We start from the raw sequence: 26,902 nt of genomic DNA on the forward strand, positions 1-26,902 counted from the left end.
TCAACTTATTCACGGGAGGTTGTGAGGCCAAAAGTATAACTGGCTTCAAAAAAAGAATTAAATAAGTTCCTGGAGGATAGGTCTATCAATGGCTATTAGCCAAGGTGGTCAGGGATGCAACCCCATACTCTGGGTGTACCATAGCCTCTGACTGCTGGATGCTGGGAATGGACGACCGGGGATGGATCACTTAATAATTATCCTGTTCTTTTCATTCCAACTGAAGCATCTGGCATTGTCCACTCTCAGAAGACAGGATACAGGGCTAGACGGACCATTGGTCTGACCCAGTATTGCCATTCTTATGTTCTTACACATCTATATAAAAATAATAAACCCTACACACATTTCCTTTCCTCAGTTTCCTCACCACTCCAGAACATTCTTTGGTCCAGGGTGAGAGTACTGTGAGCTGTACAGAGTCCTCCTGATCAAGTGCATGGTTTGTGTTCTGAAACATGGAGCCTTCTCCCTCCCAGCTCTTCTTCTGACCTTGGCCGGCCTGCCACCTGTCCAAACGTCTTGTGTGTCTCTGAGTCTTCCCACTGCCACATCCTTTTATAACCACCTAGTCCCCATGTCAGGTGACTCCTGGATCAGCCTCCCCATGCAATCACAAACCTCTACTAGGTAACTTTGCTGCCAGGTGACCCCTCCCCTGACAAACCAGTTTTCCTGGTTGGAAGCCAGTCTATCTTTTAGGGTATTTGTATTAGAAGAGAGGACCATCCTGATTTAATGACCCTCTGTTGTCAGCTTTGTATCATTACACCTTGAAATTTCAGACAGAAGCACAACAGAGAAGTTAACTAGTCCCTACATTCAAAGTGGAGTTTGCAGTTTGAGAAAGATATATACAGCGTTCATAATTTCACACAGAATTCGTAAATTGTAGAGAGAGAATCCTAAATTTTCACAACTGTATTCCAGTTGACTAAAATAAATGTTGTCTTATTTTTAAAGTGTTGTCCTATGTTGTTGCAAACATCTGTGGTTGCATAGCTCTCAAATGGGTAAGTCTTCAACAGGAGTTTAAGTTCTTTTGGACTCACCTGAGGGAGCCATCATGACAAAAAGTGATGCTGAAGCCAGGCCCAGTCTCATAGTGGAGGTGCAGGGCCTCCCCCTTGCAAAAAGTGGAAGCCTAGCACAAAAAGGGAACGTTCCTTGAGAGACTGTATGAAGGTGGGAGGCATGCTCACCCTGTGACAGAAATAAATTCTCCTTGTACACAATGCTTCTTTCATTTTAAGTCTCTCCCTGCCCCCACTACACCCCACAAATATTGGGAATAGACATTAAGTTTCCGGTCTTAATAATGTACTAATGTTTCTTCAAGTGTCTGTTTTCCCCCCCACTTCCAACTTTTTTCTCTGTTGATTCAAAAGTGAGAAATCTCCTTCCTCCTTATGGTGTAGGCTATGTTTTCAAGGTAAATGATAGTAGCACTCAGCTCAGATTAAAGCTATGAGTTTCAGAATTCATTCCCTCTTCTGAGAAAGAATTCACTGGGCACTACTGACATCACTTAATTCAGCATAGATACCATCTCAAAAGAGCTCTGCTAAAGTATGGTGAGGATTACATATAAATTGGTTTTATCATTGGGATTATTATTTTGATAGAATGATGTTTTTGTCAAACACAGTACTCACTAAAATTGTTGTTTTAATCATATCTATGTTACTTTCCATTTGTTGTAAACTTCTTTAAATGTCTCGTGAAAGACACAGGCACAGTGTCACCCTCTGAAAAGTAACAGGTACACCAAGAGAAAGTTTAGACAAACTTTGCAAGCTTCACAGTAAATATAGAATAAGCAGCAATCAAATCCTGGAAGTGTGTTCAAGTACACCAAGCTGGTGGTTTTTGGTGGCAAGCAGGGGGAAACTTACAATACATTTGAGCAGAAAAACAAAATAATTAATGCATTCATAACCATGAGTTTTCACTAAGCAATTTGTTCTGCCTGTATATCTTCTAGGAAATTAAATTTGAAACATATATAATGATATATTAAAACAATTATTCTACACAGTAAAATTAGTAAGAATAAAAATCAGTTAAACAAGCTTCACACACAAAATAAAAAAGTGATTATTCCTTTTTCTTGCTATGAAAAAAATCATTTACCTACATTTAATGTAATACAAAATTAATTTGTAATCACAATTTGTCACGTGCCTAGCTGTTATTAGGTTGCCATTTCCTGTATGCATTATGGAAGAGGCAAGTTTTGAGGAAGGACTTGAATGCAAACATCATGGTGGTTTTATGGATTTTCACTGGGAGCTTCTACCTGATTCAGATTACAAGCATCTCAATATTAACCTGTCCTGATGAGACATCAAGTAGGTGGCAGCTGTCAAATATTCAGGAGCACGATGGACAGTGCTAGAGGATGCTCATACAGCAGAAGTGGCTGCCAGTTTTCGGGCCCATCAGCACCCTTTACGAGGGCATCATGACATCAAGCTTGCTACAAAGCTGTGGATTTATAGAACAGCAGTTTTATGCCAACTCTGTTGGATGGAAGTGAAACATGGGCACTGAGGAAGGCTGAATAAAACCGAATTGATGTTTTCAATTCTCATCATCTCTGCCAGCTGCTCCATATCAAGAGGCAAACAAGAACAACAGATCAACAACAGAAAGGAGGACATTTGAAGCCGAACCCAGCTATTCCCTCTGTCAGCAATGGTTCAGTTTCAGCAGCTTTCTTGATATGGACATATTATAAGAATATAAGACCAACAAATTCTGAAGCGTGTGTACCAAGGAATGCCACTAAACACCAGTGATCACATAGGTATCAAAAGCTTCAGTGGCATGATAAGATTGCCAGTGATGGACAAACTGAATATACAATCAGCCTTAAGCACCTTGCCAAAGACTGATTCAAGTAGCACTCAATTTGCAAGGAGGTCATGTCCCTTTGAGATTTGCCATGATGATTCTCCTCACTCATGACTATATTCTGTTTGTGTGCATGGTTGTCTAAGAAGTAGAGAATCAGAGGGGGAAGCAGTGAAGGAATTTCAAGCAGGAGTGTGACAGTCACAGAAATAAATTGGGAAGATTAGCATAGCAACATTCTGAATTGACTCGAGGAGCGGAGGTTGCAGGCATAAAGGCCAGAGGAGATTACAGGGGTCAATGCGCAAGACGATCAGGGTGTGGGCAGAAGTTTTGGCAGTGTGGCAGAGAGGAAGAGTCAAATCTTGGAGATGTTGTGTAGTAGGAAGAAGTGGAAAGGGGAAAGAAATTGTATGAAGTGAGATTATAAAACAGGAGGTTTGATTAAATGGAAAGCTACAAGAAGGTTGTTTTAGATGAAGTTAACAGCATGAACAAAGCTCTCACACCAACAGTAGCAAGACTAAGGAGCAGAGCATGGAAGAACCAAATGCTCAGTGAAAGAGAATCAGGGAGGGAAGAGAGACAAATAAGGTCCATGAGGTAGGCTGGAGCATTTTTTTTTTTTAAAAGGAGGCAATTCTGAATTAGATCCTGAGAAGTTCAAATTATAACCATATAAAATAATTGGAAAACTTTACCAATAGCTTAAAAGCCCTGCAATATTAATGTAAGGTTAAAACATTGATTTCTGCATCAAAGGATTTCTACCCTTCCTAATTTTCAGTAAAGCATTCACCATTAAGACATTTCCCCACTCATAATATTAAAGCAGAGAAGAGAATTTATCTTTCTTAATTCTCTGCACCAATTCTCTGCTGTTAAAGGAACAAATGTCTCCTCGGTTACTAACAGATTAGACTAAGCGAGGATTATGAAAACTCAAATTACTGTCACTTTACTTTTGGCATTTCTCTCAGTTTAGACAATAAATCAGATTCACTTTCAAGTTCCTAGTGCCTCAGTGATGGATTTGAAACCCTGAAGTGGCAAGTTTATTTGTGAACAATTTTCTTTATTATATTGCTCTTTAATTATGGAAATATTTCTATTGGTCTTACATTTTATGAGATCTTGTTTTTACACAATTTAAATATTTCGGCCAAATATAAGTTGAACACCCCTTTAAGAGAACACCTCTTCTTGTAGGGTATCTGTTCTAGTTCTCCAGACTGCATGGTGAACATTCCATTGGGGCTTGAAAGCAGCAAGGCTTAACTGAACAGCACACTGAGCAGAGCACCAAGGAGCACTTCCAAATGTGCCATTAATTGATGAGCACACAGGCACACTCCTGTATGCAGGGAGTTCCAAGGCAGCAGCAGTACTCTCCTGAACAGCATATGAGCCACTAAACAGCACTAAGGGGCACTTTGGAAGGTGCCCCTAAAAAATGAACACATACAGTAAAAAATTAAGGCAAGTTACTTTGCCCTACCTGAAATTTTGACTTAGAACCACTATCTTTACCCACACCAGACATTTGTTCTTAAGACGGAATCAGCTGGGCTTTGTTTGCTTGTTATAATCCAGTATTTCTGTTTCTATTGGATCAAGGGTAAAACTGATGATGCAGTATACGGATATGCACTGCAGCTTGTAAATATACAGAGCTAAGTATCATCTACTGCATTTTTGTGTGGCATGTAATTATAAGTATGTCACAGGATTTAGCAGCCTCTTCCCTCCCTCAATATTTCTGATATCCTGATTAGAAGTCACTCTTTTAAAAAGCCTGTATGAGCGCTGTTCCTGTTTCCCACTTGCTTTAGAGAAATCATATACCTGGTTTTACATATACCTGGTGTGGAATTAGCTATGCAGTAAAAAATAATTATCCTGGACTTCTTTTATGAAGCAAAGAGGATTTTGATTTCCTGTGTGGCTCTTTTTGGATGTTTTGCTATCAAGAACATATGTACTAAAGAACTCCTTTGAAACTTAAGTATAGCTTAGTGTTTAAACTTAGCTCTTACATAACTAACCACATGCACTGCCACGATGCTGGACTGCTTGGTAACATGCTACAAACCGCAAAAAGGCTAGAAAAGCTGGCTTTAAATTTTGTACTATTGGGATCCTTTATAGCCATTATTTTAAGTAACTTATTTTGGATTTCAAATTGGAACAAATTAGAAATTTATGATTTATGTTACAGTAGTGCAGGGGGAAAGCGTGTGCTTTCGTAGAAATAAAAGTCAAAGAAAGATGGCTTTCCACTTTAACCAGTGACTCAAAAACAGACTTCACAGTGGTTTCAGAACAGTAAATTGTAATCAGCAAAGTATGTATCACAGAATACAAGCAGTTGACTTAAAACCTAGGCTTGATCTACACTACCAACTTATGTTGGTATAACTACATCAATCAGGAGTTTGAAAAATCCACACCCCTGAGCGACACAGTTATACCAACCTAACCCCCTCTCCTGTCAGCTGCAGCACTGTAAGTGTAGACAAGCCCTTAGTCAACTTGAAATCTAGTGCTTGGTCTTTCCTCCTCTCTCTCTATACCCCATCAGCAGGCGATCTTCTCCACTCACCTGGTTTCAACTGCCACCTTTTATGTCAATGCCTCCCTATGCCTGACAGTCCCTCTCTCTGTCAAAACCCACATCCTAGCCTGTTTTTCTGATCTCATTTTCATTTTCCTGTCATTATTTTAAACTTAACGTGGCCCAGGCTGAATTCATCATTTTCCTTCCGTCCCCACCCCACATCAAGCCCTCACCAGTTCCCCCTTTCTCAAGCAGTGTTAATACCAACAATCTTCCAGTCACTCACGCCTACAACTTGTGTCATCTTGGACTCTGCCCTGTCTCTAGAACCACACCTCCATATGGTATCTAAATCTTGCCATTTCTGCCTAAACAACAATTCAAAGGATTGGCCTTTTCTCTTTGTCCACAGTGCCAAAGCTCTGATGGACCCTTACCTTGCTTCTTGACTGCAGATACCTTGTCTCCTTCAAGTTTATTTGATCTTTGCAATTGGGTTTCATTTATTACCTATACAGAAAAAATCTTCCCAGCCCATCATTCTGACCATGACACTCTTTCTAAGTCTCTCTACTGGCTTTCCTTTCTCTACCACATCAAATATAAGCTTCTCATCCTTTACTTTAAGGTCCTCCACCAGTTAGTTCCACCCTTTCTGTCCATTCTAGTAATTTATCTAACGTCAGCTGCTTTGTTTGCTTTTTTACTGCTTTGTCCAGTTGCCCGATATGCATCTTTACACTTTCTTCTATTTGCATGGAATGCCTTCTCCAAAATTATCCGTAAAGGCACTGTCAAAGTTTCAGAGTATCTGTACCTATATTCCCACTCTGTGATCCCTGAAGGGCACCCACAGAAAGGTTTCCAGCTCTCACTTCTACCTTTTTGGGCACAGACCCACATCTCACTCCCTTCTGACTGGGGATTTTAAGGCTGCACTAATATCTCCAGCAAGCCAGACAGCCTAAAAAGGCCAATGCCTGCACTTTTGCTTTCTCTCTGAGGGCTACAAAGAATGTACCACCCATAGTTATAAGTTACCACACTGCTCCTTCTAAGCAAGCACTTTTATTCTTACGGTAAACGCATTACAGAAAAAACATATTAAAACAATAAAAGCAACTACACACATGCTAAAAAGCTTACCAGAGATCACCTCCAACTTATTCCCTCTAAACTCACAAAAGGATTTTCCCCGTGGCTACATGCGTCTGACGAAGTGGGTATTCACCCACGAAAGCTTATGCGCCAATACATCTGTTAGTCTTAAAGGTGCCACAGGACTCTCTGTTGCTTTTTACAGATCCAGACTAACACGGCTACCCCTCTGATACTTGACCCCGTGGTTACAGGTTCATTTGTCTTAGATCCAGAACAAAGGCTTGGCAGATCAGCCATTTCTTTATACAGATCAGGCCTGGTAAGCAGCAGACAATGACCCTCTCCTTAGGGCTTGCCTTCAAAAGGCTGGGTTTTTGCATTAAGCTCTCCCTATGGGTTCCCCAGGAAATTCACTTGATGCTTACTGTCCCAAAAGTCCATACTTGACTAGAACATTTTAAATATAATCTTTTGAAGGTATACATTATCCCCAAAAGTGAAATAGTTGTGGGTGAGGACAAAGTCACAAAGTTCAGCCACCAGGTTTGCCGTGACATTATCAGGAACAGTATCCCCAATAATCACATTTGGGGACAATGTATACCTTCAAGTCGGCGGTACCCGCGTGGCCCCACAGTATGCCAACATTTTTATGGCTGACTTAGAACAACGCTTCCTCAGCTCTCATGCCCCTACTCTACTTGCGCTACATTGATGACATCTTCATCATCTGACCCATGGAAAAGAAGCCCTTGAGGAATTCCACCATGATTTCAACAATTTCCATCCCACCATCAACCTCAGCCTGGACCAGTCCACACAAGAGATCCACTTCCTGGACACTACAGTGCTAATAAGTGATGGTCACATAAACACCACCCTATACTGGAAACCTACTGACCGCTATACTTATCTACGTGCCTCCAGCTTTCATCCAGACCACACCACACGATCCATTGTCTACAGACAAGCTCTAAGATACAACCGCATTTGCTCCAACCCCTCAGACAGAGACAAACACCTACAAGATCTCTATCAAGTATTCTTACCCATCTGCTGAAGTGAAGAAACAAATTGACAGAGCCCGAAGAGTACCCAGAAGTCACCTACTACACGACAGGCCCAACAAAGAAAGTAACAGAACGCCACCAGCCGTCACCTTCAGCCCCCAACTAAACCTCTCCAGCACATCATCAAGGATCTACAACCTATCCTGAAGGACGATCCCTCACTCTCACAGATCTTGGGAGACAGGCCAGTCCTCGCTTACAGACAGCCCCCCAACCTGAGGCAAATACTCACCAGCAACCACACAATAAAAACACTAATCCAGGAACCTATCCTTGCAACAAAGCCTGCTGCGAACTCTGTCCACATATCTATTCAGGGGACACCATCATAGGACCTAATCACATCAGCTACAGTATCAGAGTCTCGTTCACCTGCACATCTACCAATGTGATATATGCCATCATGTGCCAGCAATGCCCCTCTACCATGTACATTGGCCAAACCGGACAATCTCTGTGCAAAAGAATAAATGGACACAAATCAGACGTCAAGAATTATAACATTCAAAAACTAGTCGGTGAACACTTCAACCTCCCTGGTCACTCAATTATAGACCTCAAAGTCGCAATACTCCTACAAAAAAACTTCAAAAACAGACTCCAACGAGAAACTGCAGAATTGGAATTAATTTGCAAACTGAACACCATTAAATTAGGCTTGAATAAAGACTGGGAGTGGATGGGTCATTACACAAAGTAAAAACTATTTCTCCATGCTAATTTTTTTCCCCTACTGTTACTCACACCTTCTTGTCAACTGTTGGAAATGGGCCATCCTGATTATCACTACAATTTTTTTTTCTCCTGCTGATAATAGCCCACCTTAGTTGATTATTCTTGTTATAGTTGGTATGGCAACACCCATTTTTTCATGTTCTCTGTGTATCTATATATCTTCCTACTGTATTTTCCACTGCATGCATCCGATGAAGTGGGTTTTAGCCCACGAAAGCTTATGCTCAAATAAATTTGTTAGTCTCTAAGGTGCCACAAGTACTCCTCATTCTTTTTACAAATAGTCAGTCACTCTTCAGAAAAGTATTTTTGTATTACTGCTACTTCGTCCTCCCCATGTCCCAATCCCTCTCCTCCACCCACTCATGCACACACGTGTTTGTTATACCCACTTTAAACATCTTAAATTTCAGCCCTGAATATTCAAACACTTATGTATATGAGTAGTCCCACTGAACTCAATGGCTTTGCTCATGGGCAGAGTTACTCATAAATGCCTTCATGATCAGGGCCTCAGACTGTAAGTCTTCAAAGCACCAACTTCTTAGTTTTTAGAAGACTCTGTCGTGTTGGGCACTGACTTGGTTAGGACCTCCAGGCATTACTGTAATATAAGTAATTACATATAAAAAAAACTACGTTAAAAGAACATTAAGGTTATATTAAGGCAGGGGTCCTGTGAAAAACATGTGATCATGATAATTAAAGACTATCATCATATTATTTGAAGTTATTAATATTAATTTAAGACTATCATAATATATATACTAGGGGGCAATCTTAATTCTGGAACTTCCTAATGCTGAGTGCTTGATTTTGCAACCTTACAAGCAACTGCAAACATGGGTCTTATGATGGAAAGTATTATGCAAAATTAGGCAGCTTCCATATGAGGTAAGATTAAAAAGACTGGAACTTTTCAGCTTGGAAAAGAGACGACTAAGGAAGGATATGATAGAAGTCTATAAAATAATGACTAGTGTGGAGAAAGTAAATAAGGAAGTGTTATTTACTCCTTCTCATAACACAAGAACTAGGGGTCACCAAATGAAATTATTAGGCAGCTGGTTTAAAACAAACAAAAGGAAGTATTTTTTCCACACAACACACAGCCAACCTGTGGAACTCCTTGCCAGAGGATGTTGTGAAGACCAAGACTATAACAGGATTCAAAAAGAACTAGATACATTCATGGAGGATAGGGCCATCAATGGCTATTAGCCAGGATGGGCAGGGATGATGTCCCTAGCCTCTGTTTGTCAGAAGCTGGGAATGGGCAATGGGGATGGATCACTTGATGATTACCTGTACTGTTCATTCCCTCTGGGGCACCTTGCATTGGTCGCTGTTGGCAGACAGGATACTGGGCTAGATGGATCTTTGGTCTGACCCAGTATAGCCATCTTATGTTCTTAACTATAGGCATGCTATAATGTCTAACCTACAGAGTCACATTACCTATACTATAATGAATTTAAAGTTTTAGCACTACATGAGCTTTGGAGTCATCCTGGCAGTTTTTGTCATTTTACAATCCTATTTTTTAATGTCTTTCTAAACTAAAGCAGAAAGTGACCATCAATACAAGATAAACAATTAAAAAAAAAACATTTCGCCGTCCTGTCTCATCTTAGATATTACATTTAACTGTAGCAGAGAAATTTTCAGAACTTTGCTTCTTTTAAGTTGTCACATACTGTGCTGTAACTGGGACCATGAAATACACTAGTCCCAGCCTATTTGATTAAATATCTATTCACTATTTTATTGATGGAGAGTGTATTAGTTATATTGTATCTACAGGAGGAAAAGCACTATTAACATTTGTATATATAGATATGAAATGTCCATAGTGCTTTTATGGTATATTACAACAAAATTCTACCAGAGACCAGAATAGACAGCAAAACATGTGAAACAAAAAATTATTTTGGCACTCATGTTTTGTAGTTACCCAACATCACCTTTCATCCCATCTAAGCAGTTCCTAAATTTACCTACAAATATGGCTTTATGAGATTACTACTACTGAAAAATCCTTCAGGCCTGAGAAACTGCTCACAGTTTTTAACTTCTCTTTACTACTATTCAGTGAAAAGTGATATTTAACTCAAACTGTAAGAGTGCTACAGAAATTTACAGTAAAGTAGCCATTGGAAACAATTGTTAGTGGTGAAGGCTATATGTCACAAGCTCAAATCCAGACCAGGTCAGTAGTGATAGAAAATCATAATCTCATGGTTGTTTAGCAGCCCAAATAGAGTGAGTTTGGAGTCTTGGTCTAGTTTTAATATGCAAGTGACCATATGACAAACCCCACCAAAAACATATGTAGTGCACCAGCTGTCAGCCTTAAAAGAGAGACTAAAGATTGTGTGGTCATGATGACTGAGTTACCCCTTCACTGCAGAAGTCTTCCTCCAATTTAGGATTGAGGCACATTGGAAAGGTAGTGAAGAGAGCCTTGCATTGCTGCTGCACATTTGGAACTTATATATGGAGATATACCTATCTCATAGAACTGGAAGGGACCTTGAAAGTCACTGAGTCCAGTCCCCTGCCTTCACTAGCAGGACCAAGTACTGCCCCTGACAGTTTTGTTTTTTTTGTGTGTGTGCCCCAGATCCTAAATGGCCCCTTCAAGAATTAAACTCACAACCCTGGGTTTAGCAGGCCAATACTCAAACCACTGAACTATCCCTCCCCCCCAACTTGTACCATGAATAGTTGTTTTCATTCCCCAAGATTCAAATAAGCTTGCACTTTTCACAAACACTGAATTCACACATATTACTTTTAATGTTTCAGTAATTTGGTTCATGGGGCTATTTGATTTACAAGCATGCTTTCCAAGAACAAAACTGAGAGGCTACACTTGAACAGATCAGATCAACACTCACAACTAGTGCCCATATTCAATCCTATCCCATGCCTTCAATAACTTGTATATTGTCCTGTGGTATGACTACATATACCCAATGTTCCAATGACCCATCAACTTTGTATATAATTTTATTATATATAACTACTGTGCAATACTCTCATAGAAAAATAAAGTTACAATGATAGCTCTGGCAAGGATATTTTTGTGACTTTAACATTATGTCAAGAAAAATCTTTGTAGGAAAACACCAAAACATTCCAAGTTTTGTTGAACAAAAACTATCACCATAAAATTTAATTTTCTCCCATTGGCTCTTAAATCCTTCATTCGCCTATCAATACAAACATATGTAAATATCGGTAACACCCATTATTTTAGCTTTAGTAGGAATTACCACATAATCCCCATTTATTGATGAAATAATTACTTTAGATAATCTCAGATACTTTAAATTAAACCACTAGTCCTGCAATTCTCTTTGCATGTGTTACCTGATAAAATACTTTTTTACAAGTATTTAAGATTCAAGCAGTTTTGATTTAAGAGAGCTCACGTGGTCTGTTTTAGTTCCCTGACTAGATGAGAACTCACAAGATCAGGATTTTTTGTGGAAACACTTGTGAAATTTAAAATCTGTTTTCCATTAATATTCTATAATATTCTCCTAAAATAGACTATACCTTAAAACAGACTTTCCTGCCAGTAAGTTCATTTACTAGAATATTGCAAAATGCAGTCTCTCAAAGTGAATTTAAGAATTTGAACTAATATGTGCTCAACTTTACTCACTACAAGGGTTCCATGCTCTGTACTAGTGTGTAATTGCTGCTTTCTCCCTGACAGAATCTCACATTACATTTAGTTTTAACTTAAATATGATTTACAGAGAAAACTGAAATACACAAGAGTACTTCACAGAGTCCTTCTTAGTCTTCTGATGTTCTCTTGTGAAGAATATGCTCACATTTTCTTCTTAGGGCCTTCTGCTAAAAATTTACCAAATTATAGCATACATATACTGGTGGTTTTTGATAACAATTTCTTCTCTAATTTTTCACCTGATACCAGGCTTAATATTGCCATCCTATCGAATCTCCAATATCCAATGAAGATAGCTTCTGGAATCCAGTTAGCATGATATGAAAGGAGTCACAAATGAATACGTATCAGTGTACTAAGGCAGTTGAATAAGCTACACTCTGGCTTCTTGCATGGGGGAAAAAACACATGAGGAAACCCTAGTTAAGCTAGCCAATAAATTCCATTACCCTTTCTCCCACTTAAGTAAACAGGCCATCAGTTATGACATGAAAATGAGGAATTCACATTTCAATGATGTCTTATTGGCACTGACTGTGAATGTGGAACAAATAAAATCAGAGCAGTTTTGTCACTATCTTAATGAGACAGAGTGCTGATGCAATTGTTGATTGGAAAGAAGGTAGGCATTAAATTAATTTTGGGAGGGCACTACACAGAGTTGGTCATGTCTAAAGGTTTAATTCTCCAACTGTGGATAAACCAAGTTTTTAAACAAAAAATCACTTTTAAAAAAAGTGAGAATGCAAAGTTTCCCTATAAAGTCTTTATATGGGCAATCCACCCATCTAAGCTTTTCACTTTCTTTGCAAGCCACCCCCATGCCCCAACTTCTATGACTTAAAAATCAAGTTAAATATCTTTTAAGTACCCAACAGAACAGTTTACTGATTTGCCTTCTCCTCCCTCTGCCCCCTGAATAAAGACTTTCCTAAAAGGTTAGTGGAACTTCAAAAGTAACCCCATTTGAACTTAAATTGCTGATCTATTAAATAAAGCATGCAGAATATATATAGTTTCACAAAAAATCCCCAAACTATCAATGCAAATATAAACAATGCTCATTACTGATCCTCTTATAAAAAAGTCAATGTGTAAAGTACTGTATTTCACCAAAACAGATATATATTCCAAAGGTCCAAGATTTGTACTATCACTACATAAATAGTGCAACATATGGCATATTAAACTTATCTATTCTGACTGCTGAATAGGGTCTCCTACCTATTTTGTTTTTAATTGGAAAGTCACAACTGAGACTGTATATTTTTCTAATTATATAAATGTTATATTGTATTTGAAGTACATCTATACTTATACTAAAAGTTGTCAGTGAAAAAGAATACCACTGTTGGATTTAAGCAACTCTATGAAATTTTACTTTAACTTTATCACTGCCTTTGGAGATTTAGCTTTCAAAAACCATCATCTGTACTACCAAACATATAATAATGGCTATCCCTATTTCAGGCTGTTGAAAACAGAAGGGTGCAATATTGTCAAGTGAAGAACAGAAGAAACTAGATTTCTGACAATTGTACAAGTGGGTATGTCTTATGAAATGATTCATCTTCAAGTGAGAAATAAGTTATATTAGAGGCTGATCACTGCCACAGATTTAAAAAGAAATGGGATGTTAATGCAATTGTATTTATCCAGTAATTCTATTACCATTCTATTACCTAATAAGTTATTGTAGAAAAGAATAGTTCCACTATAGTTTTGAACATAGGGCACATTAATTAATAGTAATCTTATAGAATTACGTTTTGTATTCACAAGACTACCAAAAGAATGTCGTGATTAATACTATTCCTTTGCATACTACACAAGACATTTTGTCTCCTATTAGCACTCAGCAAAATTTTGTAATATAGAGAAAATCGACACAATCTATCCTCTAGTCTGTACTTAGCTCTTGAAACATTGACAAACGTGAGTTGAAATGTTAAGAAAATCATCATAGGGAACTGAGAGCTGTGAACTTTCAAACTAAGGTAATAAACGTTTCACTTTGTTTATATGGCAATATACTATGAACTTTGACCTAATATAGGGAAGAGAAGGTTTTACATTGTCTTTCTTTCATCAGTTTTGTCCCTAAAATATCACCTACACTCGTCCCATTCATCATAAAAACATACTGAAAATCATGATGTCACAAGTGACAGATGCAGATCACAAGATGCAACAACGCCATCTCTGCAATTACACAATATGTCCAGTTTCCTCTGAGTACCCTCCCAGTTGCTCAAATAGGGGAGTAGGTTTAAGTACTAATAATATATGTATAACTTGAGGCTGCTAGGTTGAATGTGATGAAACCAAACTGACAGTTCTATTGCATCATTTTGCTTTCCCTTGACCCACGGTTTCTTCCCAACTTATCTTCTCACCCTGCATTCATCCCTTCACCCTGCCTCACTTCTGAAGCAAATTTCCTCTGCAGTTTTCGCCGAGCCATCACATTCTTTGCTGGTCCCTGCCAAGCAGAATGGATCTACCACTATTCTGCCCAAGAGAATACAGCCTCCATTCCTCCAACCTCAGACAATTCTTCTGCTGCCACCATCATCACCACCACCACAGAAAGGCAAAATCTGTGCGTGTTGTTGAAGAAGTTCATGCAGCCTTGACTGTTTGACACAGACAGGCTCCAGACCTCAGAGGTTTAAAAGGTGCGTTGTGTGCACGTGAAGGATGAAACCTGACGGCAGGCTACCACCATTAAAAGAATGACTGAAAGGAGATGGATACATGCCACCACCTCTAGCCCCTTGGCTTGGGGGTGCCACTCTCCCTGTCCCACCACAGTTTCTGCGGGGCGAGGCGGGGATTCTTTACCTCCTCCAGCAGCGTGACCGTGTTCCTGCAGTTCTGCAGCCGGGTAGTGAAGCTGGAGGTGGTCGGAGAGTTGTAATCCTCCGTGGTCTCCGCGATGAACTCGGGCACGGTGATCTGGTCCGGCATGATCCTGCCCGGAGGGGACGAAGAAACAGAAAGGGGGGGGGGAAGAGGGGGTTAAAGATAACACAGCGAGACACGGAGCATCCACCAGCAGAGCCGGAGAGGCAGGAACTCCTCTGCCCTGCCCCCAGCTCCCTGCGGACGGGGGGCTCCCTCCGGCGGGCTCAGCCCCTGCCCGCCCGCCCGCCCGCCCGCTCCGGGAGGGGGTGCTGTGTGGCCAGCTCTCCCGCTCGCGCTCGGGGCTGAGGAGGCGCCGCCGCGGCTCTCGCCCGGGGACCCCTGGCTCGCCGCTGCCCCGGGGAGGGGGCTGGGAAGTTGAGCACTAACTTGTGCGGGCTCCGGCTGCGCCCCCGGCCGGGGGAGGGGGGAGCGTAGGGGGAGGAGGAGAAGGGGCGGCGGCGTTGGCGGCTCCGGGGAGTTACTCGGGCTCCAGCCGCCTCTGACAGCCACTGCGTGAGTGACACTCGGCTCAGCAACCAACCCTCCCTCCCGCAGCCGTTACGTGGGCAAACAAGGAAGTGCTCTGCGCCTGCGCCGAACTCGGCCGACACACACGCGCGCGCGCGCGGCCACGGCGGGGTGCGCGCGTCACCCGCAGCAGCCCAGCGCGAGACAAGAGGCTGCGCTCCGGGCCGAGCTGGAGCCGCGCGCGCCCAGGCGGCCTGTCTGGGTTAGGACCTTGAGTTTAAAACCGGCAGACAGATTGAGGGCGTCGAAGGGGGGCGTGGCTTTGCTCCTTCCACGGGCACCCGCTGCTGCTGTTAGCCCGGGCTGGGCTTGGGCATCCCCCCCCCCAACACAAAGCAACACCGGCGGCATCCCCTGTACACGCGCTGCCCCCCGTGCAATGGGGAGGGCTCGGGGCCGGCTCTCCTGGCTGAGCAGTGGGAGCCAGCGGCTTTGTCCTGTGCTGCTGGAAATCGACATCGGAGTGACTGTCTGCGCAGCGGATGGGGGGATGCTAGTCTTTGTCTTGTTGTTTGCAGTCAAAGCACAAACCTAAGAAAGCGGGCAAGAGCTCAGGAAGGAGCGCCTGTAATATAAGTGATGCACAAAAAAAGCAGATGTGGGACCGATTTCAGGGAAAGGGCCCACAGATTTCTCCTTTTCTCTGACACGACAGATGGTCTTCCTTTGCCAGCCTGACCCATGCTAGCTATCCCCATCCATATAGTCTAGTTCCCTCCTGACAGAATTGAACAATTATTCTGTATTACTTAAACAGCCCCATAAGATGATTTCGTAAGGCGTCATCTCATGTTCATGTTCTGACCAAACATAAGAACAAGTTTAAATTCCAGCAACATCTTGACACCAGTTAATATGATTGTCACCCAGTAAGGCACAGATCAATGAATTGCTAGTCTAGTTCCTGGATGAATCCCAACCTATCTAATCAGCTGAAGATAAATCTCAAGGGCAAGGCTGTAGTTTTTGTTTTTTTAGATGTCCATCATAGCCATCAAATTTAAATGCTTTTGCTGTTTCTGGCACTCATAAATCCTTGTGCTGCAAGCATTTTATGATGGGGGGGAGGAGGGGGCAAATTAAGATATTTCATATCTCAATAAAATTATGTTTCTGATGAAATAGTCCAGGCAAGCTGATTATATTGATTTTCTCCCCCACAGCCTCCACTTTTCATTGATAGTAAGACATATGGGGCACCTGTTTACACGATCACAAAATATAAACAATACATTTTAAAATAAAATTAATTACATATGTGAATCCTTGAAAATTATGCTACTTTCAAAGAGAGCTATACCTGTATTTTTAATACTGAAAAGACTATTGTATTGCATAGATCACCATTATTCCCACCTGGATAAATCAAAACAGCAGGAGTAGCCTGACATTTTCCAAAACCATACAAAAGATTCCTGGGATACACTTAGCAACGTCACGTCTAAAGTTATATAACCCATAAAACTTTCAGAGGTGACATTTTTAAATACAGTAATATTTCTAAAGGTAAAATACATTTTCTGCACTGTTTTTCCATGTAACTTTAGGAATTAAGCCAATGAAAAGAATAGGTGCTTTTTAAAATTTCTCTTAAATTTTTATTTCTGTATATGCCTTTAAAAAAAAAAAGGCCTAAGCTCAAGAGGCCTAAATAATCATCAATCGCATCTGCTGTTTCAAACAGATTTGTATATTATGCTGCATGGAGCCCCCCTCTTCCTATGACCTGCCACAATAAGAGATGAGCATTGAGAACCCGGTAAATACATGTATTCTTAAAAACGTCTCTAAAATGAACATTGTGTAGTTGTATGTGCCCATGTCAAAAATTGCTTCACATAATACTCCATATAAGTAACCACACTACAGTAAATCACACTTAGGTTTTAAAGTGGATTTGCCGGTAATCCTAAAAGTGTTCCTACCTTTCAAAAAAATAAAAAGCAATATAATACTGCAATTTATGGATAAATCTTAAAACCAGAGGTATCTGATTTGTGCCTACCCATAAATACATGTTCTCTGTATGGTTTCCATCCTTTCTCTGCCAGAAAAATATGAGCACTGCTGAAACAGTCCTGCCTGAAGAAGTTTCTTTCTTTGATCATGGTGCCTTAGCAGCAGCCCTCCATGTGTATTTATTCACATGGCCTGGCTTTCCCCCACATAGATGTAAGGGTTGTAAGACTGAGCCCTACATAGAGGAGGAGCACTCACTCTCATGTACTTTTCACTAGTAAAGCTGGCAGGGTCAGGCAGCTGGATAGCACAGACTTGCTGGGAGAGGACTAGCATTGGAAACTGAAGTGATGATATAAGCTTCTGAAAACCTGCAACCATTGAAGCCGTGGAGTCAGAGTCCCTGGGCCAGATCATCCAGTCAGCTGAGTGTTGCATTTGTGCAGCTGACAGGATGATTAGGCTCTGGTTATATGTTTATGGGGGGGAAATTTTAAAGAGAGTGAGAGAATTAAGAGCCATAAGAAAAGTAGGATTCAAATTTTCCCTAGAAAAGGGACTTATCCAGTAAGATACAATGTTCTCTCTCAACTCCCACTGAATTCACAGGTACTGCTCAGTACTTTGCAGAATGAGGCCAAGACCATTCAAAAACAAAACACACACACACACACACACACACACACACCAACAATGGACTAACAATAACGGGATTGTAATAAAACAAAAAAATCATGGAGCTGTTTTGTAACCATGTTCTCTTTGAAGGTGACCAGCTGTTGTCCCTTTGAGAGAGCCCTGGGACTTGCTCACAGATGGATTACAAGTAGCACATAGATCGTAGCTGTCTGCACTTTCTAGCCTTTTTTGACATTTTCTTTGCAGCCTAAGGCTTTCAATTCTGAATATCAGCGTTGAGATGCTTGTCACAACTGCCCTCGTGGAAAGTCCCTGGTGGGTACAGAAGGCATCAGCATTTATCAAAAAAATATTTGAGCTCTTGCTTCAAAATGCTGTAATTCCACTGCTTGGGTGCTTTCTGGGTCCATGTTTAATTAATGAACTCTCTCAATAGGCTGTTCTTAATAAGACAGGGAAAAAAAAGGTAAGTCAACTACAGTATCTTTGGTCTGGTCTTCCAATCAACATGCCTGTGTAAATGGTAGGTGTTTATCACTGATGCTATTATTATAAATAATTTGTATCACCACTGTTCCTGAGGCCCAGTGCCCCATTGTGCTAGACACTGAACAAAAAATATAACAAAGAGATGATCCCTGTCCCAAAGATCCCCATTTTAAGACAAAAGACAACAGACAGTGTGAAGACACGATTACTGTGAGGCAGTTATGACCAGTGTAATAAACAGCAGTCACAGCATACCACTTGCCTCACCATTGTGAAGCATTTTGGAAACCTCATGACATAGGTTGGTTTTTAGGAGAGACTGAAAGGAGGAAAACAGAGTGCGTTACAGATATTTACAGGGAGTTCTTACCATGTCTAATGCAGTGGCATCAGAAAAAGCACAAGACTGTTTATCCAAAATGTTGACAAATGGGCAATCAAGGAGGATATTGTTGGTGCAGTGGGAGTTTAAATCTCTGTAGCATGTAAGAAATGATGGGTAGTGCCAGAGTAGTCTAGAAGGGCCTTAAAGTGAAAGACAGTTTGTGCATGATGCAGTGGAAAAAAACAGAGACAGGGGGAATGCAAGGAGGGAGATGAGATTGAATGAGCCAGGAAGGTGATCTTTACAGCAGTGTTTTGAATGGATATAAGTAGGGTATGAAGGCCAGAGAGGAGGTTTCAATAGTCAAAGTGCAAGAAGAGGAGGGCCTGGATAAGTGTTTTAGCTATGTGGATGGAATGGAAAGGCTGGATGTTGGACTTGTTATACAGGAAGAAATTGCACCATTTAGACACAGCCTGCATATGATGGTTTTAGAGAGAGGGATGTCCAAATTATAAAACAAATTTCCAATTTGCATAATTGTATTTTTCAGTTTCAGTCAAAAGTATTCAATATTATTCTTCTCTTCTTGTTCTAATCTATTGTACAGTGTTGCTCTATGCTTAAAACAGCAATACCATTTCATCCCAGAGGTGATTGCATTTTCATAGTGAAGTCTTTGATATCTCTCAGGAAGAAAAACTTTATATACATAAAGTATTATGGTTATATATGTATAGGTTAAGTCTCATAATAACATGCAAAGAACTTCCTCTACCTTTAAGAGGAAATACAATGTATATCTATGTGCATTAGAATATCCAGAAATAACTCTAAAATTGCAACTGTTATAATTTTGGTTGAATGTTGAGCCTGCAGATAAGAACAATCTGCTAATTAAATAAAGTTAAAGCAAGGATGAATTTGGCTTGTTATTTGCAAGTATGGTATCAGCTGTACCAAGATTCAGTACATATTTTTTGTAAATAGGTCGCACATAGCTTGAATGTTCTTTTTATTTATTATTTACATAAGGATATGTAATATCATCTACTTTGTACTTCAGCTTGAAATGTTTTGTTCAATTCAGGAGCAATTTCACCTTCAGAAACAGTGTCCTAGTACCAGCATGTTCAAGCAGCTGACTCAATCTTGTGTGAAAGGTAAGAAAAATGCATTTTAAATACAGCATGTTTATACTTTTAATCTCATATGAAATGCACCATGTACTCACAGTGAAAGGCTAAATCTATTTTAAACGTTGAAGCCTACACCACATATTGACATCGGTACTAATTTGCTATAAGGAAACCTATATGATAAATTGCAAACTGCCTTCACTAAAGAGATTATGGGATAGGACATTTACAAACAAATCTTTGAAATTATTGTTATTTTTGGCACATAATAGTCGGGTGCCTTTACAATCAAAGAAAGCAGCTGTCGCTCTACCTCACATAAACTCTGTTTACATACAAAAAAACAAAAATCTGATCAAAAATCTGATTGACAATTATGTGATTTTAAGTTACAGCATCCAGCAGCGTGGCTTGTGGAATACATAGGCTGCCTCAATGTTTTTTTGTTACTCCTGTGTAGCTGTTTTCGATACTGGCATCAGCTGATTTCAATTTTCAAAATGACAACTTCAAGTATTTTTCTTTACTTGGTATTTAAAATTAGATAAGGAAACATAGGCAACTATCTTGGAAATTACTATTTTGGTTTCAGAGCATATTTTCAGTAATAGCAAGGTAAACAAAAGGCCCTTTTTACAGTCTTTCAATATTAATATGATAGGAAAAAAGGATCCATTGTTTTCCCATTATAGATGACATTTTAGTAACACTAAGTTCTGTCATTTTAATACTATGTGTTAATGAAGATCAAATAAAAACATATAACTGATTATATATTTTGCATGTTGTCCACTTTATCTTTAATGTCCCGTGATAGGGGCTTATGCTAATGGTGGATGCCCTCAAATAGCTGTGTCAGAAGGCAGCTGAAAGCAAAAACCCTGAAAACTAAGTAGAGCATTAAGTTACATGAGATTAAGCTGACTAATTTGCTGATTCAGTTGTGCCTTTGTTTTTGGTGTTGTCATGCAAGATCAAGAGTCATACAGACAAACGCATAATGGCATTCCAGACTCATAGTAACAACAACAAGCAATGGTCTATTCTTTGGATCCTCGGTATCCTGCCAAAATAAAAACAGAGCAAACAGGAACTAACTCCAAGTGGTACCAGGATGATGCCACAGAAGATGTTCCCTTGTTATTACTGTAGGTGTGTTGAATATTGTATTCTTTGATTGCAGATGCTCCCTTTAAGAAACCCTCTCTAATTCATAGGAAAGATAATTGTGGGATGGAGGGAAAGAGCTTAGATTAAACAGGGCTTTCCCTTACCTTAAAGAATCTATAGAAGATAAAACCGCAGAGTATATTCCCTTGAAGGGCCCTATTTATGGAGGAAAAAATCTTGTTAAAGTTGCTTGCTGGGAAAACAGCCATGAGTTGAGCTCCTTGGTGTATTTGTCTTCTGGCAAACTTGACCCTTGTCTGGACTGGAGTGCAGATAGTAAACCGTGAAGGCCACCTAAGCAGTGATAAGTGCACTGCGGGACAATAGTGGAAGGATTGTTCCTACTGGGACTGTTATGCTTGAAACCCCCATAAATTGCAACCCCCCCTGCATTGGCGAAGGCTAGCACAGCAAGGAGCCACAAAATGGATACTTATCCTTGAATCAAATTTGTTCTGAACCATGGCGTGTAGCAGACCTGCTCGGGCTAAGGAGTTGGCGGGGAGAAATGCAAATACTGGTTAGCATGAGTATCAACAAGGCCAGTGAATTGTATTTGCATAATGAAAGGGGAAAATAATATAACCCTGAATCTGGTCCATTTCCTCTTTGTATTAGAAAATGATAGCAACAGGTCTTGAAAAAGGGCAGAAGTAGCCAGACTGAGTTTTCAATATGAGAAACAGTGCTGACTAAAAAGAGAAAAAGATGTGGCAAAAATTAAAAGGTTTCCGGGCAGCTAGTGCAGTAGGCTTCTCCAGAATCAAAAACTGAAATAGTTCTTCAAACCGTATTGCAAACATTTCAATATTTTCTGTCTGTTACAGAGGGAGCGATTGTGCTACATCCCTATCCAAGCAGATCTCCCAGTCCTACTGGGGCAATGAAACAAACACTGATGGTAATGTGAGTTTTGGCTGCCTAGAGCCTGCAGGTTCAGGCCCAAATGGAGAGGCAGTATGGTCACTGGATAGGGGATTGGGCTAAGAGTATGTCTACATGCCAGCTGGGAAGTGTAAACTTAGCATATGTCTACATGAGCTAGGATTACACTTCCCAGCTGGCATGTAGACACATGCTAGCTCCGGGGTCGGCAACCTTTCAGAAGTGGTGTGCCGAGTCTTCATTTATTCACTCTAATTTAAGGTTTCGTGTCCAGTAATACATTTTAACGTTTTTAAAAGGTCTCTTTCTATAAGTCTATAATATAGAACTAACTACTGTTGTATGTAAATTAAATAAGGTTTTTAAAATGTTTAAGAAGCTTCATTTAAAATTAAATTAAAATGCAGAGCCCCCCCGGACCGGTAGCCAGGACCCGGGCAGTGTGAGTACCACTGAAAATCAGCTTGCATGCCGCCTTCAGCACGCGTGCCATAGTGTACTAGCCAAGTAGAGCTAGCACACTAAAAATAGCAGGGTGGCTGCAAAGGTGCAGGCAATGGCTTGGACTAGCCAGCTGAGTACCAGCCTGTCCAAGGTCCTTTTGCAGCTAGCTGGAGGTGCCACCCAGGCTGCCGTGGCCACACTGCTATTCTGAGCATGATAGGACAAGCAGAGCTAATGTATGTACATCTACCTGAGTTGGAAATTATACCTCCCAGCTATAACGCAGACATACCCTAAGGTTATATTCTGCATGGCAGCTGGTCGCGTGCTTTCCAGAATGCTAAAAATAGTAGTGTAACCAAGGTAGCATGGGCAGCAATTCAGGTTAGCTGTCTAAGTATAAGTCCTGGGTACATACTTGGGTGGCCAGTCCAGGTGGCTACCTTTGGCTACCCTGCTATTTTCAGTGTGATAGCTCAAGCAAGCCAATGCTTGTCTCTCTACTCATGTTGGGAAGCATGCTTCCAGCTGCAGCATGGACATACCCTAAGAGTGAGTAGGTCTGGTTCTGTAACTGAACTGCTATTTCACCTTGGGCAATTCACTACCTTATGCCTCAGTTTCCTCACCTGTAAAATGGGGATATAATGACATTCGATTCCTGAGTTAAACTGCTTTGAGAGCTACAGATGAAAAGTACTATAAGAGCAAAGTCTTATTATTTATTCATTTTATTATAATGTTATTTAAAAAAATATTGCTCTCAGATCAAAGCATTTAAGCACTGCTTGTCTAGATAAACAAAAAGGACTTGCAGGCAAATAAAAGGGCTATTTTCCAGATGAAGTTAGTGATGTGCAGCTGTAAGACACAAACTTCATTTCTGTTCTAACCAATTCCAATCTAATAGTAGTTGTTGTATTACAGCAGTGTCTAGTGGTTTAATGAAGATCGGGGTCCCATTGTTCTAGGCTGTACACAAACACATAGGAAGATGTGTCCTAAAGACCTGTTTTTATAAGAACTTATCCTGTTAAGACCCCAATCCTGCAAACATACACATCTGTGGGCAGGGGCGGTGAGTTATGGGCCTGTGGTGCCTGGGCACCAGCAATATTCAGGGCCCGGGGGCCCAGCTCCACCAATGTTTGGGGCCGGGTCTCTCCCCTGGCACCGCCTGCCCCCCCACGCACCTCCCCCAAGTGTCCCCCAGTCCCCACTTGCTGCCCCTGCGTGCCTCCCCCGGGCCCTTGTCCCAGCACCCCAAACTCATCCCCAGCCCTGCCCCACCCCAGAGCCCCGCACCCCCAGCCAGAGCCCTCATCCTTCTGCACCCTAACCCTCTGCCCCAGCCCCAAGCCCCACCCCACAGCCCTCACCCCTGCACCTCCTCCCTCTGCACCCCTCCCACCCCCAAACTCCCTCCCAGAGCCTGTACCCCCTCCCTCAGCACCCCTCCCATCCCCAAACTCCATCCCAAAGCCTGCACCCCCCACTCCCTGCCCCAGCCCAGAGCCTGCACCCAAACTCCGTCCCAGAGCCTGCACCCCCACCCCCTTCCCACACACCCTCTCATGCCCCTAAACTCCCTCCCAGAGCCTACACCCCTCACCCCCTCCTGCACCCCCACCACTTGCCCCAGCCCGGAGCCTGCACCCAGCACCCAAACTCCATCCCAGAGCCTGCACCCCAACCTCCCCTTCCCCACCCAAACTCCCTCCCAGAGCCCAACCTCTCATCCTTTCTGCACCCAAACTCACTCCCAGAGCCTGCACCCTGCACCCCTCCTGTACCCCAATCCCCTGCCGCAGCCTAGGGCCTGCACCCAGACCTCCTCTCCCCACCCAAACTCCCTCCCTGAGCCTTAGGCAGGTGGGGGGGGAGCTTGGGAGGGCAGGTTCTGGGCACCACCAAAATTTCTACAAACCTGCCACCCCTGTCTGTGGGTCTACTGAGTTCAAGCAGATGAAATCCAAGAGATGGCTTATAGTGCTGAGTGAACACACTTGACTGTTTGCTTAATTTCTTAAATGGCATGTCATTATACTGATGATAAAATGAGTCTACAGATATGAGAAAGTATAGGAAAGACCCTCCAACCACTACATTTAATGATATGTCTGCATTTCCTTTATATAAACTCTATTTCCAGGGATTTATAACTCACCCAAAAATAGTCACTCCAGACTTGAACTTGGCATACAAAGTTTCAGCTTGGGAGCAATTTTGTTGTTGCTGTTATACATTTTTCCAAAAAAATAAAATAAAATCTGTTTTGTCTGTTCATGTGCAAAACCTGAAGCATTTGAAGCATGCCAGTTTCAGAACGCAAAGGTCTGTCATCACTCAGAGGTTTGACTTTAAAATGAAGTCCTGGGTGTTTACAGTCTACAATATAGATTAAGCCCTGCTTCTATTTCTAAACTAGAACAGGGCGGCTGGATAGCTTAGGGTATGTCTACCCTGCAATAAAAGACCCTCAGCTTGGCTGTCGCTGGCCCAGGTCTGCTGGCTCAGGCTTGTCGGGCTTGGGCTTTGAGGCTATACAATTGCAGTGTAGTCGACTGGGTTCAGGCTGGAGCCCGGGCTCTGACACCCTGGAAGGGGGAAGGGTGGCCTTTGAAACATTAGTTGAAGTTTTTTATGCCTTAATTTTCCTAGCTTTTCATGAAGCCCTATTTTTTTTTAAATAGGAATAGTCTGAAATTTGTTTTAAAATGATCCTAAATCCAGATCCAACTAGGTATTTTTAAAAGCATGTTATTTACCCGCTAGGCCATGCCAGTTTATTTTTTAAAATCATATGCAGTAGCAAACTTTAAAAAATAAACTGGCATGACCTAGCAGATAAATTACCTGCTTTTAAAAATGCCTAGTTGTATAGCTGCATGCTCATAAAAATATGGATTTAGTCTGATTTTTAGGCTATTCCAGTTTACCTTGTGATATGAGCTCAATCAACCCCACTCAGGGCTCTAAAGTAGACTAAAGAATCATGTGTCACAATAGCTGGATCTAGTGAGTGAAGGGAGGCTCAAATTTCAGCCTTAACCCTGAATTTTGTAGTCGCTGTGGGTTCAAGTAAGGATCTCCAGGCAATCTGAATGTAGCTTATTGTCGTTTAATGAAGTACAGTGCAAACTTTAAAACAGAGTACTCACCATTCACAGACTGAATAAACAAAAGCATATTTAGACAACTGTGTGCTGTTCTACATTCTACATCACCAAAAGGAATCAGAGTCTGCTCTTTAAAACCCCCACACAAGTCCTAGCAGCACTGCAAATGCCTTGCAGGCTGATTTCAAATGTGTGCTATTTTAAAAGTTAAATGAGCGTTATTCACCAGATCTGCATGCACTTCACGAGGTACAAACTGCTACTTTTTAGATTCCTTTTGCTAAGCAGCTTTGAAAAATATCTATACAATGCAAAGTGTCATATTTTATACATATTAATATTTGCCCTATTGTGTGTTTAAAGTTTTAATTGTCTAAAAGGGATTATTGAGCAATGCTTTTGGCCTTCCCCTGAAAAGCACCTTTTGTGATTAGTCCAAACTGACAAAAAAAAAAAAACAGAAAAGGAAGAATTGGCAAATATTGCAACTGGTATCGCCATGAACCAGTACCTGGGTTGTTTTGTTTGTGTGTTTGGTTGGTTTTTAAAGGTAGCAAATACTAGAAACCTATTATTTTGACCTAAAATGTCATTTTGCTTTCTTACCGATTCCATAATGAATCTCTTGAAGAAAAACTTGAAAGCCTGGAGGCTGAAGATCTCATGTCTCATCTGTCACCACAAGAAAACTACCTACGTCAGGAGAAAAAGTGAGAAAAGTAATTAACAGTGAACAGAGCTATGGAACTTGCAAGGTCACTTTTTTAAACTTTAAGTTTGAAACAGTGTCCAAAATCTCTGAATGCCTCAGTAACAAGACTCACTGTCAAAAAATTCAACATAAGTTACTTAGTTACTTTGCAATAAATAATTATACTTGTTTTATTGTACTTGATGTTGCAAGTTTTCTCACAAGACACATACCCATTAGAAAATAATTGAGGTAATATTAGATATTGCTAAGAGAGAACTTCTTCAGCTTACCGGGAAAAAACGTTATGCATAGAATTTGGCAATTATTTACTTAGCTGTATTATAGGTGGGGCTGGTAGCACTACATATAATTAAGGTTGCCCAACATTTCCCATTATAAGACCCTGGTTTTGGTTGCTTATACCTTTGCCAAAGTTTAACTCTTTGGGCTGAAATTTTCCAAGACTGGTGTTTACTGTGGACTGAAATTGTTTGGAAAATTTCAGCAAAAACAATTCAGCCATTTCTGAGAAAGAGACTAGGAAAATTATATTGTTTTACCTTGTTAAAAGAATTTTTGAGA

General features: G+C 41.0%; 1 protein-coding gene across 1 annotated transcript in view; it reads right to left on the reverse strand.

Annotated features, from left to right (window-relative positions):
• The window catches only part of ASAP1 (ArfGAP with SH3 domain, ankyrin repeat and PH domain 1), a 288,493-nt gene that overhangs the window by 217,590 nt on the left and 44,001 nt on the right, over positions 1–26,902 (reverse strand). Inside the window, exons 2-3 of the mRNA XM_026659939.2 lie at positions 26,233–26,319; positions 14,867–14,996 (exon numbers count right to left, since the gene is read on the reverse strand). Of these exons, the coding sequence (XP_026515724.1) occupies positions 14,867–14,996; positions 26,233–26,291 (189 nt within the window). The 5' untranslated portion in view covers positions 26,292–26,319. The remainder of the gene's footprint in view (positions 1–14,866; positions 14,997–26,232; positions 26,320–26,902) is intronic.

The sequence above is a fragment of the Terrapene carolina genome, unplaced genomic scaffold (genome assembly GCF_002925995.2).
Source record: "Terrapene carolina triunguis isolate 2854851 unplaced genomic scaffold, T_m_triunguis-2.0 Scaffold58, whole genome shotgun sequence".
NCBI lineage: Eukaryota > Metazoa > Chordata > Testudines > Emydidae > Terrapene > Terrapene triunguis.